Source organism: Heterodontus francisci, chromosome 1 (genome assembly GCF_036365525.1).
Source record: "Heterodontus francisci isolate sHetFra1 chromosome 1, sHetFra1.hap1, whole genome shotgun sequence".
NCBI classification, from domain to species: domain Eukaryota; kingdom Metazoa; phylum Chordata; class Chondrichthyes; order Heterodontiformes; family Heterodontidae; genus Heterodontus; species Heterodontus francisci.
Genome location: NC_090371.1, coordinates 123,579,242 through 123,597,838, shown reverse-complemented (window position 1 = coordinate 123,597,838; position 18,597 = coordinate 123,579,242). Strand labels below are relative to the sequence as shown.

The 18,597-nt window shown below is 38.3% G+C and overlaps 1 protein-coding gene across 1 annotated transcript in view; it reads right to left on the bottom strand.

Annotated features, from left to right (window-relative positions):
* Positions 1-6,294: 6,294 nt before the first annotated feature.
* The window catches only part of LOC137372025 (cysteine-rich hydrophobic domain-containing protein 2), a 123,055-nt gene continuing 110,752 nt past the window's right edge, over positions 6,295-18,597 (bottom strand). The window contains exons 4-6 of the mRNA XM_068035307.1: positions 12,536-12,592; positions 12,298-12,357; positions 6,295-8,004 (exon numbers count right to left, since the gene is read on the bottom strand). Coding sequence (XP_067891408.1) covers positions 7,954-8,004; positions 12,298-12,357; positions 12,536-12,592 — 168 coding nt within the window. The 3' untranslated portion in view covers positions 6,295-7,953. The remainder of the gene's footprint in view (positions 8,005-12,297; positions 12,358-12,535; positions 12,593-18,597) is intronic.

The window sequence follows — 18,597 nt, the reverse complement described above, 5'->3', positions numbered from 1 at the left end:
TAGGTTTTTTCCTTTTGTTAGTTCCCTCACTGCCTACCGCAGACCCAGTCTAACAGCTATATCCATTAGGATTAGACCAGCTCGGGAAGTAGTCTGAAGCCCCCCACCCAGAGTACATTCTGTGCCCTTGCTCCCCTTAGTGCTTCTTCCAATTGGATTTCAACATGGAGAAGCATTGATTCATCAGCCGAGGGGGGTGGTGGGCAGTGGTAGGTGTTAATAATCCCTGCCTATGCTTGACCAGAGAATTTATGGGGTCCGGAGTCAATGTTGAGGACTCCCAGGGCAACTCCCTCACAACTGTATACCACTGTGCTGCCACCTCTGGTGGGTCTGTCCTGCCAGTGAGCCAGGACATACCTCAGGATGGTGATGGTGGCATCTGGGACATTGTCTGTAAGGTATAATTCTGAGAGTATGAATATGCCAGGCTGTTGCTTGACTAGTCTGTGGGACAGCTCTCCCAATTTTGGCACATGCCCCCATGTCGTTTCCAGTGCCTAGGTGGAAGTTGGGTGGTCCGGCTGGTTTCATTCCTTTTCTGAGACTTCATAGTGGTTTGATACAACTGAGTGGATTGCTGGGCCATTTCAGAAGGCATTTAACACATTGCTATTGGTCTAGAGTCACATGTAGGCCAGACAAGGTAAAGATGGCAGATTTCCTTCCCTCAAAGGAAATTAGTAAACCAGATGGGTTTTTACAACAATCGACAATAGTTTCTTGGTCACCATTAGACTAGTTTTGAATTCCAGATTTACTAATTGAATTCAAGTTTCACCATCTGCTGTGGTAGGATTCAAATCCATCGCCCCAGAGCACCAGCCTCTGGATTACTAGTCCAGTGACATTACCACTGCGCCACCACCTCCCCTATCATCAAACATCAGCCGCCATCATATTGAATGGCGGAGCAGGCTCAAGGGGCCAAATGGCAAGCTGTTCTACTGCCTAGCTACAGCTCCCTGGACTCTGGCCTGCTTACCCTCCTCCTTTTCCAGCCACCTTTGCAACGTAATCAGCAAAGCCATTGAAAACAATCAAAAGTTTGCCAAGAAGCCAGTGTCAAAACCCCTCTGTTAAATCACCAAATTACATTCACCAAAGATTAGTCAGTTCCAGACAACAAAAATTGTCAAAATGAAGTAACCAGTGATTTACCCGAGAGCAGCCTATGATCCTTTCGATACCATTAAAAATGGCACCCTCAAGGCTGTTTCTGCCCATAATTTCTGAGATTGATTTAGAATTGAGAAGTGCTTTTTGGGTCCTTAAAATGCAGGATGCTAATTAGCATGCTTAAATGAATGGGCCCACTTAAATCAGAAGCCCTGATTTAAGATGTAGCAATTGAAATCTATGCATCGAACAGGTGTGCAAGATTGGTAGCCAAGTTTCAGTATCTTAGTGCTCATTTTTTGGAGGTGAAACTGGTGTTGCCAAATTGAAAGTTTCCTCACTGTGTATGACCACAAGAAGCGGTTATTAGAGATTCTGAACATGGCTCTTGGCAAAGATGGCCATGTCTTACCAACCTGGTTGATGGATGAAAGTAGCCTGGTCACCTGTGTATACTATGATTTTCAGACAACTTTTTACAAGATACCACACAATAGGTGACTTTAGAAGATAGAGTCCTGAGAGATTCATGGCCAAATTTTATTGTACAAGGAATTGGCTACATTCTCATAGGCAGAAGGCTACTTTTCAACATAGCGATTCTGTGTGGAGTTTGGTTACTAATGGAGTCTTGCATGAATTGGTGTTAGTTTTAGTTTTAGTTTTTTTAGTTTTAGAGATACAGCACTGAAACAGGCCCTTCAGCCCACCGAGTCTGTGCCGACCATCAACCACCCATTTATACTAATCCTACACTAATCCCATATTCCTACCACATCCCCACCTGTCCCTACATTTCCCTACCACCTACCTATACTAGGGGCAATTTATAATGACCAATTTACCTGCCAACCTGCAAGTCTTTTGGCTTGTGGGAGGAAACCGGAGCACCCGGAGAAAACCCACGCAGACACAGGGAGAACTTGCAAACTCCACACAGGCAGTACCCAGAATTGAACCCGGGTCGCTGGAGCTGTGAGGTTGCAGTGCTAACCACTACGCCACTGTGCTCTTCAACATCTTTATTAATAATCCAGACAAAGACATTGAGAGAATGGTCACAAGTTTGTAGATGATAAAGGTTTGTGCGAGTGCTAAAACCTTAGATGAGAAAGTTACAATCTGATTCAGACTGGGGGATGAACCCCATGTCATGCAGGTCATTTTGATATAGATAATTGTCGCGGATAGGGCTAAAGTCAAGCATGTACATACTATGCAGGGTTCCAAACTAAAATCTGCCCATCAAGAGGAGACCTCAGGTGTTACATACTCATGACCAGTGGTGCAAGGTTATAGCTAAAGCAAATTATATTAGGATGCATTATACTACACAACAATACATTGGTTAGGCCTCATCTAGAATACTGTGTCCAGGGTGGGTAAAATAGAAACTCTGCAAAAAGTTACCCTAGAAAAATATAGACTTCATGGAGATTTGTTTGAGAGCTTTCAAATCATGGAGAGACTATTTGAATTAGGGGCATGTACTTAAGCAAAACAAGCATATAGTTAGGTTAGTTGTTAGGATGTTGCTCTGTTTGCAATGGCATGGATGGACCTTTGGAACAAGCTGCTGGCTTGTGTATGGAGTGCAGATTTTCTGCAAGAGTTAATAAAGGGAGCTGGACAAGTTCCTGTCTATGGCTGATATCACAATGCATAGGTGCAATATTGGGTGATGAGCATGATCACCACTGTGGTCTCCTGGAACTCATTTTGGTTGCTGGCAGAGGTCAAAAAGGAATTTCCTACATACCGCCCTTAACGGGCGAGGTTTTTTTTTTAAAAAAGGTCGCCCAGGATATTACATAGCTGATGGTGGATGGAGTCCACTCAGGTTTCTCTGTTGCTTTCGGCTTTATAATTTATCCAGTTCTATAACAGAGATTGAAAGATGGGCAAATAGTATAGAGACACCATCATTAGCAATTAGTTAAAACCTGAAGTGAAGGTCATGCAACCAAAAATTTTAGCAAAGGATTCAGCATCAATTTAAAACTAACCAATGGCACAAGGACAATTCAGTCCATCTATCCTATACATCGACAGAAACCAGTAATCCCCATCGCAGTATTCAACTCCTTCAAATATGACCTCTCTTTTCTACCTTTCTTCTCCCCAGCCATAAAAAATTCAGTTGGGTTGAAGCAAATTCCATCCACCGAGTTAGAAACTATGAACATTGCATTATTCTTAGTAAATATAATTATATGACATTTTGTTGATTAAGTAATTAATTCAGTAATAAATGTGCAGTGAATATCCTGCAAATATTTATTTATTTTTTATTTATTTAGAGATACAGCACTGAAACAGGCCCTTCGGCCCACCGAGTCTGTGCCAACCAATGGCCACTTAATTATACTAACCCTACAGTAATCCCATATTCCCTATCACCTACCTACACTAGGGGCAATTTACAATGGCCAATTTGCCTATCACCTGCAAGTCTTTGGCTGTGGGAGGAAACCGGAGCACCCGGCGAAAACCCACACGGTCACAGGGAGAACTTGCAAACTCCGCACAGGCAGTACCCAGAATCGAACCCGGGTCCCTGGAGCTGTGAGGCTGCGGTGCTAACCACTGCGCCGCCCCTTTGTCGTTTGTGGTATACAATAACAATTTGGACATAAATGTGGGCGACATGGTCAAGAAGTTTGCAGACGACACAAAGATTGGCTGTGTGGTAGATAGCGAGGAGAATAGCTGTAGGCTGCAGGAAGATATTGATGGTCTGGTCAGATGGGCAGAAAAGTGGCAAATGGAATTCAACCCGGAGAAGTGTGAGGTGATGCATTTGGGGAGGTCATACATGGCAAAGGAATACACGATTAATGGGAAAATACTGAGAGGTGTAAAGGAAGTGAGGGACCTTGGAGTGAATGTCCACAGATCCCTGAAGGTAGCAGAACAGTTCGATAAGATGGTGAAGAAAGCATATGGAATCCTTTCCTTTATTAGCCAGGGTATAGAATACAAGAGCAGGGAGATTATGCTAGAACTGTATAAATCATTGGTTAGACCACAACTCGAGTACTGTGAGCAGTTCTAGTCACCTCATTACAGAAAGGATGCAATTGCACTGGAGAGGGTACAGAGGAGATTTACGAGGATGTTCTTGGGGTTGTTCTCCTTGGAATAGAAAAAGAGAAGGGGAGATCTGATTGAAATGTACAAAATTTTGAGGGGCCTGGATAGAGTGGAGGTGAAAGGCCTGTTTAGCTCAGCAGAGGTGTCAGTGACTCGGGGGCATAGATTTAAGGTGATTGGTAGAAAGATTAGAGGGGAGATGAGGAAAATCTTTTTCACCCAGAGTGTGGTGGGGGTCTGGACCTCACTGGCTGAAAGGGTAGTTGAGGCAGAAACCCTCAACTCATTCAAAAGAAGTCTGGATATGCACCTTAAGTGCTGTAATCTGCAGGGCTACGGACCAAATGCTGGAATGTGGGATTAGAATGGGCGAAAGGTTTTTCGGCTGGTACAGACATGACAGGCCAAGTGGCCTCTTTTTGTGCCATAAACTTTCTATGATTCTAAAATATTTCCATTAAATTCCATTATCAAGTGAAAACATTTCTGACAGCAACTCTCTTTCAAAGACTTAGTCTGCGCACTTTGCATATGAAATCAAAGTTAGTTCTTTCTAACAGGCTTATGATTTCCTAAAGCACACCACAATGGAAATTCTTCCCATATTGCTAACTTGTTTAGAAAGCATCAATTGTATCTTTCACATGTTAATTTTTGCATTTACTTTTGAACACAATGAAATTCACTGAAAATTTAAAAATTATGACTTTCCACACATTTGAAGATTACATATGTTCCAAAACAAATCTAGATTATGTTGCTGTGGAGCAAATAGTTTCAATGCACAATGGGTGTTATGATACAGGGCTAACATTTTAATGTGTGAATATTTATAACAAATCTCAAAAATTCCAGTCTTGGGTCAGGTTCCTTGATAAACTATAACAAAATAGTTACAGAGCGAAGATTCCAAATTTACAGTACATTAAGATTTTTCAAGGTTTTCTGCAGTTATATAAAGCCTAAACTGTAAAGATGATTAAATACGTTTAACCTACAACTAGAAAGCCATTGTTCCCTAGACTTTGATGAAATAATCACTGCCAGCTCAGCACTGAATTTTGGCCAATTCCGAAGATAACTGTGCCTCATACTTAGCCAAACAGCACCTGGTATTTATACAGAAAACTTATTAGACCAAGTTTGGAATACTATCTTGAACAGTTGTTTGAGATAAATGTGAAAGCAAAACATTTAACAACATTACCTATATGCCTTATTCCATGTGACATTTCTCATTAACATTTAATCCCTTTCAACCAAGATGATGGATTAGGTCAGGTCCCAGGTCCATACCTGCCAACTGGGGTCTGGAGCAAGGTTTAGATAGGTAATGTGTCTCCAATGATTTTCTTCTCCTCCAAGGTATAACATTCATAGTGTGAGGTAGCTACCCACAGATCCACAAAAAATAAACTGATGAAACTCATTCCAACAGTAAAGACTGAATTAAATATGACAGGCAGAGTTGACTTCCAACCAATGAACAACTGTGTTCCACCACTTCGATGAAATCACAAGAAATCTACATACATATTTAAGATAAAGTAGCATTAATATTGCAGTGTTGAATTATTTCTGATAACCATCTTTTATTTGAAACAACTCGTTTTCATTTACCCATTTGTAGGAAATTGCGTTTTGTGTACATTGCCCTTAGGAGAGTCACTTGCAGTCACATAATCTAAGTAAATCTGAAGTAAAATGATGAACAAAAATAGATATAAAGGCAGTAAAAACATAGCAAACATGACATCTGAACATGCATATGATCTAGCTGGCACAATTAGCCAGCAATACAAGGTGAGCAGCTGCTGACAGACCATACTTCAACAGAGACATTATTGTTTGTGGAATGGCTACACTCAATTAATTGACTAGGTAGCACTATTTATTGGGAGACAATAAATGGGTGACATATTTCACTATAGAAAGAATCTGATAAATTACTAAACTGCTATTAATCAAAAAAAAACTGTCATTGACTTTGGTCTGTCAGATTATTCTAACATTTCCACAAATGAAAAACAAAACTATCTTCCGCCCCCCCCACTCCACCGCCCCCTCCCTCCCCCCCCCCCTCCTTAAGCACAGCAGACTGAGAAGATGTTTTGTTATCAAAAATGAACAGGACTGTTAAGCGAATTCCTGACCTTTCCTCCCACCCTGCGTCTCAGATCTGGGTATCAGGTTAGTGTATATGCACGACGACTAAAACAGTAATACATCATTACGTATGGCAAAAATCTCGCCAATTATGAAGCTTTTTTGTAATTCAGAAGTTACAGATGTGTTGGATAATCTGATCAAATTTCATCATATAATCAAATCATAAACTCAACTTCATTGCTGGGTATTGGGATCAAATGCAAGAAATAGCTAATTGTATATTACTTTTCATAAGCAGGAAAAGGTGCATATGGGAATTTAATTTTTGAAGATAATCCCTAATGTTCCAGATATTGCATTTAACAATAAAAACTGGCCCTTGAAACAGCAAGGACCAACTTCTGTTCAAATAACTGGCTTTCTAAAAGTCTGAGCAAAACTATAATTAAAAAAGCTAAAAAAATAAAAACATTAACCTGCACCATAATTCCTGCTAGTATAAAGTGAAGTGTTGAATGGAAAACAGCACCTCTTTGAATACACTGACAGGTTCCACTATCTGAGGTGCAAAATAATAAAAGACCTGGCCCAAGAATCTATACAATATACATATGTCTGCATAATGAACTGTCATTTGTTAACATCTGTACAGGAAAAAAATCAAAACATCTATATGTAAATCTAAATTATACAGAAAAAAGTAAACAAATAAAATAACATAAGTCATAAAAGCCATAATTTATGGCAGCTACCTGAACAAAGTAACCATTTCCTGTTTGCAATACTGTTGCATTTTCCATGGTCCTGGCTCCAAGTGACCATACAATGCCTTCATTTGATTTTGCTACAGTATTAATTCATAGTATCTTATTCAAATTGTTTTGGGTTCAACACTTAGGACATAGGCAGAGCCAGCTGACATTTTTTCCACTCTGTTTTCTTCATATAAATGTTGTGACCTCTGTAGCCACAGTAGAATATGTTCCTGAATATGTACACAGTAGGTCTCAAGATCAAAGGACAGAAAGAAAAAAAATGGTACATTAAAATGAAATGAGAACAGTACAGTACAAAGAAACTACTTCTATTTGCTTTGCAGGTATTGGTCGGACAATGCAACACAAAAAATGGATTTCAATAAATCCAACTAGTAATTTTAATCCTTTATCGAAAACTTCCTAGAAATATGTGGGATGATTCACAGGCATTATTACCAACTGATTATTTTAGTAACCATAGAACCACTTTAAACATCATTTTAGTGAGTGTTGTAAATCCGTTGTGTGTAGAATAGAAAATGTGTGTCAAGCATCATTAAAAAGAGATGATTAGAAACTTTCTGGGAGAGGGTGGTTACAGCCAAATAAAAGGAATGACAAGATAAATGCATCAAGTGGACAAATGAGAGAAGGGAGGTTTGGAATGGAAGAGTTACAGGAAGAGTTACAAGAAATAGAAAAAAAAAACTAACGAGCAAAAAAGTGTGGACAGACCAGTGAACAGACAGGGTGTGAAAAACTGGATAACAACCATAACAATCAGTGAGACTGACAATCTTCACTAGGAGTACCAAGCAAGGCACCATTGGAAGGACAACACACTTCGATAAGTCTCTGAAAACAAAATGTGATGCTAGTCTGGTCGAAATATTGGTGTCTTCGGTAAAAACTCTATTAAGATGACCTGAAAAAGATGCAATTAAAAACAAAATGACTATAAAAAAGTACAATCCTCTTAACAGTTTCTTCCCAACTTCAATACGTTAGCAAGAGTGAAAGAGAAATGACAGTCAACAACCATACCACAAATGTTGAAATCATTTAGTACGTCCTTTCTTTAACTTGAAGGTCATGAGCCAACTATGCTCCCAGCATGTGACTAACAATGGTCAACACATTACAATACCCACACAGTATCACTAGTGCTGCATAAACACCTGGTTAATTAATATAAGTAGGAAGAAGCTAGGTGATGATTAAGAATGACGCTGTGTGTTTTAACATAATTTTCATTTATTTCGATTGTATTACTTTCCAATAGAACAGACTCATGATCATCTCCAATATTTTTCTGGAAAATTCTGGAGAGATGAACCTGATATCTGACCTGAACCTGACAACCCAGCATCATGAACCTGACATCTTTGGAAACTTTCACGATTTATAGTTAACTAATCTGGACCTGTGTCTAATATTAATTACTTATAGAAGTTCAAACAGTTTCAGAAATGTGCCCTTAAGGCATGTATTGCAGAATGCTGAGGGACGTTTGAGGGCAAATAGCTGAGGCTCTAAACACAATTTTTAAAATCCTCCTTAAATATACAAATTATACCTGGGGACTGAAGTCTGTCCCTTTAAGTATACAAAATATGCAAGGGTCCTTGAGGGTTAAACTAACCAGAAACCAATCAGCTGAATATTGGTAGTGTATAAATGTATAGGGGCTACTAGAAAGACATAAAAGCTAATAAAGGAAAGCTGGCATGGATTTGTAAAAGGCAAGTTGTGTCTACCAAATGTAATAGTTACTTAAGGAAATAAGAGCGCATTGATAAAATAAAGGCAGATTTCAAATATACCAATTTTTATAGGTAACTGTATAGAAAGTTTGTTGATAAAATTAAATGTATAAGAGAATGTGGTAGCATGGATAGGAAGCTGGTTAAAGGACAGAGTAGTGGTTAATAGATATTTTTTAGACCAGAGGGATGGAAAGTGTTGTCTCCCAGGGCTGAGACAATTGATTATATGAACTGGGATTGGGTATAGGGATAGACGATCAAAACTTGCAGAAATCACAAAAATAGAAACTATAGTTAACTATGCAGAGGACTATAATTGATTTCAAGACGACAGATAGGTTAGTAGATTGGGCAGAAAGCGGTGAAATTAGATATAGTGCAAGGAAACGTGAGCAATACATTTTGGGAGGAAGAATGAGTAAAACTTCAAAAGAAGTAGGGGAACAGAGAGACATAGGGATTCAGATGCACAGTCTTTAAAAGTGGGAGGTCAAATTGAGGAAGCTTATGGGATCCTAGGTTTTACAAATAGGGTAATCAAAAGTAGAGAGGCAGTGTTAAATCTAAACAAATCACTGACCAGGCTGCAGTCAGAATGCCATGTCCAGTTTGGGTACTTTGGGAAGCATAGCAAGGTCATGGAAAGTTTGCAAGAAAGATTTACTGTAATATTAGGGATGAGGTTTTAATTATCGGGGGGGCGGCGGGAAAAAGAGCAGCTTGGGCTCTTTTCAATACACTTCATTTAATTTCATTATGCACTGAATGTTAAAAGATCAGCTAGTGTTCAAAATTATGAAGGGTTTTTCCCCTAATGCAATTGGGGAAAGATTATTTCCGCAGGTTGGTGATTCAGTAACTAGAGGGTATAAATTTCAGACAGCCAAAAATGAAGGGAGATATTCAGGAGTTTGATTTTAAATACAGAGTTATTAGGACATGGAATGCCTTACCAAAAATAGTGGCAGAAATGCAATCCATAATAGCTTTTAAAGTGAAGTTAATAAGAGGTGAATAAATACTTGAAAAAGAAAAATTTAAAGGGAACAACGAGCAGGGAAATTGAACTTTTGAGGGCCACAATGGCAATAGCCTAAATGCCCTCTCCTATGCTGTACAAGGCTATGATTCTTGAGCCTCACCTTCAGTCACCCTTCCTAATTCCCAATTTCTACTTGGGGTGTAACTTCTGACTCCTTTGTGAAATGTCTCAATACATTGCTATGTTAAAGGCACAATGTAAATGCAAGTTTTTGTTGCTGCAGTTCAAGCAGGCTGTGCATGTCCAGAAAAATGGAGGTATATGACACCCAGTGTCACTGTCCATTTATGTTTGGTACTGTGCAAGTGCTGGAGTAGATAAAAACACTTGAGGCAGAACTCCATATAGTTGGAGGTGCTGTTGCTGAGTAGGCTCTAACACAAGTGAAACAATGCATTCTTTAGAGAAATCACAATTCTGATGACTTCAAAATGATTTTTCAATAAAACTAAAAATCAGGGTTACATTTTTTCCCCCCAAGGAGAGCACCAAAATTGTGGGTTTCGTTATCTTTCATTTAGTATCTTTAATAAACTATTCCCATTTAATTTTTAAAACCATTTTAAATTACTAACATTGGTGCCAGCTTAACTTGTTCCATGCCAATTTTTTATATTTGAAAACAGTTTAAAAGTTTGTATATGTAGGGTTACTAGTTACCCTTTAGCTGCAACTCTTCAGCAAAACAGTTCATACCAGCAAAGAATGAATCTTAATTCAAACAGTTTTGTTTGGAGACTAGGGACATGACATTGCTATCTATGAACAGAAAAACCTTCAACAACTCACTCAGGTCCTCCCTCCTTTGCATTACAAAAAGCTCTTCACGTGCCTTTCACATTCTCATAAATCAACATGTTTGATATAGTTGCTGATGTTACAAATAATCTATAGCAACCAATTCAGCGAATGGGTGCTGTTCCACACAAAAAAGCATTTTGAAAGGCCTTTGTTATCTTGTGGACTTTGGTTTCAAATAGGGTTTTCAATAAGGTTAACAGAAGAAAGGTGATGAGAAAAGCTGATGGTTAAATAAGACATTAAATAGAAGTTAACTAACATTTGTGAAATTCCACAAGGAAAAAGTTTGAAATGTTATATTTTCTAACAACAAAACAGGGAGTGAAATTGCTACTAAAATCTAATGGCTTTCACAATCCTAATAGTTTTCGTGGAACACAGAGGAGACACTGAGTGACATAAGGAAAATACACTAAAATCATCTTGCAACCTTTAAAAAAAAAATCTAATTAAAACGAAAACTAAGAGTTAGGACACAACAAAGCATTGTGTGCACCAAACTGGGGAAAAGAGAGGAACAAAAGTCTGACCTTGTAACTATATGCAACAGGCACATTGCAATTTATATACAAACTCAGATCACTTTGATTCTACTTTCTTTCTTTTCATTTTACAGAGCACAGCAATTGCCAAGTATTGGTCATGTGCCTTCAATATTCAACGTTAGCAAGTTACCCTTAATCTGTTCTTCATTCCTGTCACTTCCCCATCAAGTCTTCCCATACTAAGCCAAGATCATTTTAAAAAGGACATTACAGGCATACAAGAGTGGTATCAAGTGGTGTGCCTCTTCCTATCAGGAGCTGGTGAGTGGGTATAGTGAGAAAGTCGCAAGCCTTACCCAAATGTAAATAATATTTGGTGGGTGGAAGAACTGTGGGGGTCAAATTCTTATTCTATTAATCTGTCATAATGTGATCTGCTACCTCGTTTTTTTTTTGACTTGCCAATGTCAATTTTACGAAATGCACGCAGGGGTTACTAATTCAGAATATGTTTCAAAAACACAACTTCAGAAACAGTGAAATTCATGACAGGGGCATTCCTACATGAAGTGACTCAAGAATTTTCAAAGTAAACAAAAGTAATTTTGCTTTGGTCACAAATCTGACTCTTTGCTTTATGAGGTACCTACTCAATAAATAGTTGTGTTGTCTTGGTTCTCATGGAACCCGTCATTTCTCCACAGATTATTGTTCAGACTGCAGGTAATTTCTTTCTCTGTGCTCTCTTGTGTATGGTTGAAAGAGAGATTACCATTTTATTTTGCATAGTTAAATTAAAACAGGTTTAAAGGTTTTTGTGATGTCCTCATATAAAGATTCTTTTCTTCGGATGCACACCCCCTTAATACATCTCCGTTAATTCATTCTGGCAATTAATTTATTATTTTCAGAACACAGTGCAAGCCTTGTTTTCAAGCCATTCATAACTTTATAAATCTGCCTTGCACGTGAATATGTGCATCTGTGGACCGTAATAAATTTTTCCACTCAAGCGACTAAGTAGGCTGACACCTTTCTGATTAATAACTGCTAAAAGAATAAGATCAGAAGCAAAATAAATGATCATTTAATAGAGAAAGTAACAAAACAGCCCTTTAACTTACATATTCCATCATGTTATTGGTTTCACATTTCCTTTTGCTCAGTCTCCAGTGCAAGCACAGCTGGAAAAGAAATGGAGAAAAGGAAGAAAAATGACTTCCATTTTATTCCTGCATCCAGACAAACCCATTTATCCATCTTTCATATTTTTCTACCAACAAAAGCATCTGTTTCCATACTGTGCAATTCAGACCCCAACGGTCTGAACCCCATGCTAAAGTTGCTCCCTGCGGCACTCACCTTGTGGTATAACCTATTGTTTTCCCATTCTAATAACTTCTCGATCGATCTTCGTGTCTGGAAGACAAATGAGGTAGAATTTTACTCTTGACTGGCTTCTGAAAAACTTTGCAGTGCAGCTGCTTGTGTGAATGGAAGAGGCAGAGAGGTGTGGGGACAGTGACTGAATACAGGGTGGTCCTATGCCATAGGCTCTGTGTTCTGCCAAAGCACCTTTAGTGTTAAACAGTAACTAAAAATGGTGCTCATTTCTCCTGTGTTAGCCGCCAGCCCCCCAAACAAACCAACAACCTTTTAAAAGGTTTTTAGTTATGACGAAAGAGAAAATTATAAAGTAATTAATTTTAATATCACATTGGTTACTAAAAAGCCATCCAAAATCATGCATGCAACAAATATTAAATGTAGATGTATGCAAGCGTTAAGATTAATGTATGTTTACAAGAAAGTGTCAAAATCTACATAGCCAAAATATTTAAGAGGGTTTGCATATCCATATATTTTCAATAGTAATTCTCAAATCATGAGCCACAAAGGCTTTGCACAATATGAAATTAATGTTATACTTTCATAAACGATCTCGCTATACTGTTTCCGAAGTGCATCAACACGAGTAAAAGAATGAGGCTGAAGATAAAACAAGGACTGCTTTATCACAATTAGTATCCATTGATGATTAAGTTAATTTCTTGTTCCAGCTACTACACATAAATCATATAAAATTCAGTAATTTATTTAATACAAATACAAAAGTTGAGAACTACATCCCTTCTTGAAGTTTCACAGAATATATGCATCAGTGTGCTAAAATTCTGTTTGCCCCAATACAGTGAAGTAAAACCATCAGGTTGTGAAGTGTGTTTTGCTATTTCCATATAATCTCACTTCTCAAAACACATATCCTTTTATTTCATGTTCCTTCATCTGTTAATCATGCAGAGTGAACAGACTGGCTTACTATGCAACTTCTTTAGGGATGCCCACGACTATCATAACTAATGCTGGAAGCTAGTTCATGTTTTGTCTGAGTCAAAGATAGAACATGTAACACTGGCGATACTGATTCTAATAGAGCAAGAGGGACAAAAGAATCCCTACTGATTACCTCTTTCATATCACTAACATATCTATATATCAACAGGAATTGGACTCAGATAGCAGAGAAAAATTGTTCTTTTTAAAAAAGGAAGGGGGAAGGGTAAATAAGTGATGAAGCCAGGTGTCAAAATAAGTCTCTATAGCTGCAGGTGCAGAAAAGCCATTAAACATTGCCCTGCAGTTCAACTGCACCACTGATGCAGCTGCTGCTCACAAACCCAAGTACATCACTGTTTAAAAGGATGTCAGAAAACAAAGCAAAAACAGGTATAAGATACATAATTGTTCTTTCCTGTTCTAATTTACAACTCGAGCTTCACAGTGTTAATTAAGAAAAGTTGTAACTTTTCACAAAGTATATAACCGGGTCACAGATATTATCATGGAAATCTGAAAGGAATAATTTTCCCTTAAAGGCCAATTTTAGTCAACCCAGAAGTATCTATGTCAGAAAACTAAACAGTTTTGCCAATTACATTTTAAAATATTCTATCTGTAAAATTTCATCCTTTAGGTGTGAAGCGACATTTTTGATACAAAATTCTAACCAACACAAAAATTGCTATTGATGTAACAAGGCACTTGTTTTAAAGAATATTGTTACCTGTTTGATTTCACAACTGGAGCATGAAGAAAATACAATAAACTACACCAGTAACTAATATTTCTATTAAGTGCAGTGGAATATCTTGTAAGTATGCAAAATGCAAAACAGAAAGTTTTTGATAAACAAACCATAGTACTTCCTGTGTATGTTATAATAAAATACATTTTAGCAAACAAGTGAACATAACTAGGTGTCCAAATATTATTTTCAGAACGTTTTTACAAATTGAATCCATTACTCAGAACTGCAGAAAATCAAAATCTTAAAGATACTATGGAAAGAAAATCCACTTTAAACTTTAAAAATTCTGTCCAGTGTAACTTGAATTTGAAAAAGAAAATATGAAATTTTTTCTGTGATTGTTATGTAGATTACTGTGATTTCTATTTGGCAAATCGACAACGTTTTAAGAAGCAGAACAGCAGATTTATTTTAAAACAAAAATACCCTTGGGGGAGATTTAATTCCCTAATTAATGGTTACATCAGCCATCCAGATGTAGACTTCCAGTTACTAATATGTTGAACTACTGGTACTTATTACTGGTTACCTGCCAGCTACATAAACATAAAACAGAAACAAGAGTGCTACAGGGTAGAAGTTATATTTTTCAAAAAATAAATTTTGCTAGCAAGATTTCAAATCCAAACTTTGCTAATGGTGCCTAACATCATTTGTGAACACTATAACAGCATCTATGCATTGTCAGCCTGACCTCCTTTGCATGTAAACGATATAGCAGTTTACGAACATACTTTTTAATTTTAGTTGCTAGTCAATCTGAAACAAAAAAAATAAGTTTGTGGAGTGTAATTAATATTCAGTTCAGTCATATTGGCCCTTGTCTAGCCCTAAAGCTTTGTTAAAATTTGCCATTCTGAAGGCTCGAGGGAAATCGATTTGATTCTAATGGTACCATGAAAAGAACATGATCTAACTGCTTTCAGCCCTCCGTAAATCTGTACTTGGTCTTTATCACAATGCTACCCCAATTTAAAAAGCACTGAATGTCTCGTCAATGACTTTGTGAAACAGACAAGGAGCGGACATAAAAATTCCAATAGTTGTTTAAGCAGCAAAGTTCATTTGCATCACAGGGAATTTGAAAAGGCCTGACCTCTCAAACCGCCTCTCAGGTCTATGAAGTTGTAGCCTTGACAAGCTTGCATTGACAGAGCTCATTGACTCTGAAAGGCTACTTTATCAATGGAAAAAGACGGACTACGTTCTTCTACTTCAAACTGGCATCTGCCTGCCCACCCGCTGCTGATCCGAAGGTAGCACTAATACAAAACTACAGATTTTACTCCTCAACATCCCTTTTGCACCGACATTAAGTACAGGATATACTTCATTTCTCTTTTTTTCCATAGCTGACTGCATTCTACAGTGGCTGTACTTCTTAACAAAAGCAACTACCAATGGAACTACTGGGTGCAATCACATTATAGGTTCGAACAAAAACTCTGAACACATGCTGGAAGACTGCACAGCCTCGATACCAGAAGCTGCACAAATTTCAATGTCAGGCTCTCAATAAAGGAAGTTTTACAAATTATTTCCTAAGGTCCCATTTCTAGCAACACACATTCTATCAAACTAAAGTTTCAACTATAAGATAAAACACTGTGAGATTAATGATCAGACTATAATCTGCCAAAAATTTGATCTGTCTTTTTAACCATCAGCAAATCTGAATATGGTGATGTATTTCTGCACTTTCAAATAATACATAAAATATTCCTGGTCACAAGGTTCAAGTCCCACTGCAGGGCTTGAGCACAAAAAAGCAAGGCTGACACTCCAGTGCAGGACTGAGGGAGCATTGCAGTGTTGGAGGTACTGTCTTTCAGATGAGATGTTAAACCGAGGGCCCATCTGCTTGCCTGGGTGGATGTAAGAAATCCCATGGCATATTTTGAAGAAGAGCAGGAGTGTTACCCCGGTGTGGTGGCCAATATTTATTCCTCAATCAATATCACAAAAACGGGGAGTATCTGGTCATTATTACATTGCTGTTTGTGGAGTTTGCTGTGCGCATACTGGCTGCCATGTTTCCTGCATTACAACAATGACTACACTTAAAAAAAAGTACTCCATTGGCTGTAAAGTGCTTCGAGACATTTGGGGTCATGAAAGGCACCATATAAAGGCACTTTAGGAAAGATTTGAAGGCATTGGAGACAGTGCAGAAAAGATTCACGAATGGTTCCAAAGATGAGGAACTTCAGTTATGAAGGTAGAATGGAGAAGTTGGGACTGTTCACTTTGGAGAAAAGGCAGCTGACAGAAGATTTGATAGAGGTATTCAAAATCATGAGGGGTCTGGACAGAGTAGATAGGGAGAAACTGTTCCCACTCGTGAAAGGCTCGAGAACGAGAGGGCACAGATTTAAAGTAATTGGTTAAGAGAAGCAAAAGCGACATGAGGAAAAGCTATTTCAAGCGGAGAGTGGTTAAGGTCTGGAATGCGCTGCCTGAGAGTGTGATGGAGGCAATGAAAAAGGGAATTAGATTGTTATATGAAAAGGGTTACAGGGAGAAAAAGCAGGGGAATGGCACCAAGTGAATTGCTCATTCGGAAAGCCGGTGCAGACACTATGTGCCAAATGGCCTCCTTCTGCTCTGTAACAATTCTGTGATAAATACAAATCTTTTTTCTCCACTAAATCTTAATTTTCTTTTTCCTTCCCTTATAAGGCATTAGTTTCTTCATGGGGAATAGTTCAGCAAACGTTGAAAGCCCTCTGATATACTTTTCCCAAGTTGTCAGCAGAGCCCAACCTCCACCTACCAGACCACAACACATCCACAATTCTAAAAAGGGGGTCACTGGATAGTGAGCAGGTATAGAGACTAATTGTAGTGGCCCTATTGTTCACCTGGGTGAGATGAGATAACTCAGGAGAGGATGAACCTGTGACTTCCTTGCCTGCAAGCAGCAACTACTCATGGGATATATTCAGTGAGGTATCAAGGAAGTTCATGTCAACTAATTTAGAAGGCATTAGTAGTCTCTGAAGTATAACATTAACCCTAACATGGATGTTTGCCAGAAAGAGAAACACTGTTCTGACTGTACAAATATTATTACTTGGCAGCCAGGCAGCTCCAGTGGTTATGCCTAGAGATCCAAAGTGTCATACATTTTAGCACCAATTTCAAATGACATTCAAGCCTGCCTGAGACAACCTGGAAAAATTTCCAGGGTGCTAGATGGAGCATTATACATACTGCATTTTGGGAACCGAAGAAAGGAAAGGCAGGAAGGGGGAAGAAAGAAAACTGCAAGGTCTGATATTCTCCATCAGCTCAGATTCACACTTCCTGTTAGGTGACCCTGAAGTGGTGTTTGAGTCCATACACAATATCCTGGTTCCAACTCAAGAAGGAAGTATGAAAACCAAATTAAAAATGCTAAATACTATACAAACCAAAAACTATGGAAGGTTTTTGCAATAATTTGGAAGATGTAAAAACAATGTGGAACTGAAAGATGATTGCAGAGAAAACAATGTGTGGCTATAGGTTTTTGTTAAAAATAGAATCAATCCTTCAGGATGATTCTTCTATTAAAATGTACACATCGGATTCAATTTCTGGATCTATATTAATGACCTAGACTTGGGTGATGGACTTCAAGAGGATATGGGCAGTCTGGTGAAATGGGCGGACACGCGACGGATAAAATTTAATGCAGAGAAGTATTAAGTGATGCATTTTGGTAGGAAGGAGGTGGATAGGCAATATAAAATTAAGGATACAATTCTAAATGGGTGCAGGAACAAATGGACCTGGGGGTATATGTGCATAAACCATTGAAGGTGGCAAGGCAGGTTGAGAAAGCTGTTAATAAAGGATCCTGGCATAGAGTACAAAAGCAAGGATGTTTAAACACTTTATCAAACACTGGTTCTGTCTCAACTAGAGTAGTGTGTCCAATTCTGAGTACCACACTTTGGAAAGAATATAAAGTCATTACAGAGTGTGCAGAAAAGATGAACGAGAATGGTTCCAGGGATGAGAGACTTTAGTTATATGGATAGATTGGCAAAGCTAGGGCTGTTCTCCTCAGAGAAGGTTGAGAGGAAGTTTGATATAGAGGTGCTCAAAATCATGAGGGGTCTGGAAAGAGTACATAAGGAGAAACTTTTCCCATTGGCAGAAGGGTCAAGAACCAGAAGACACCCATTTAAGGTGACTGGCGAAAGGACCAGAGGTGACAAGAAGAAAACTTTTTTTTTTAAAACGCAGACAGCAGTTGGGATCTGTAATGCACTGCCTGAGGGTATGGTAGTGGCAGGTTCGATACTGGCTTTCAAAATAAAATTGAATAATTATCTGAAGAGAAAAAAAT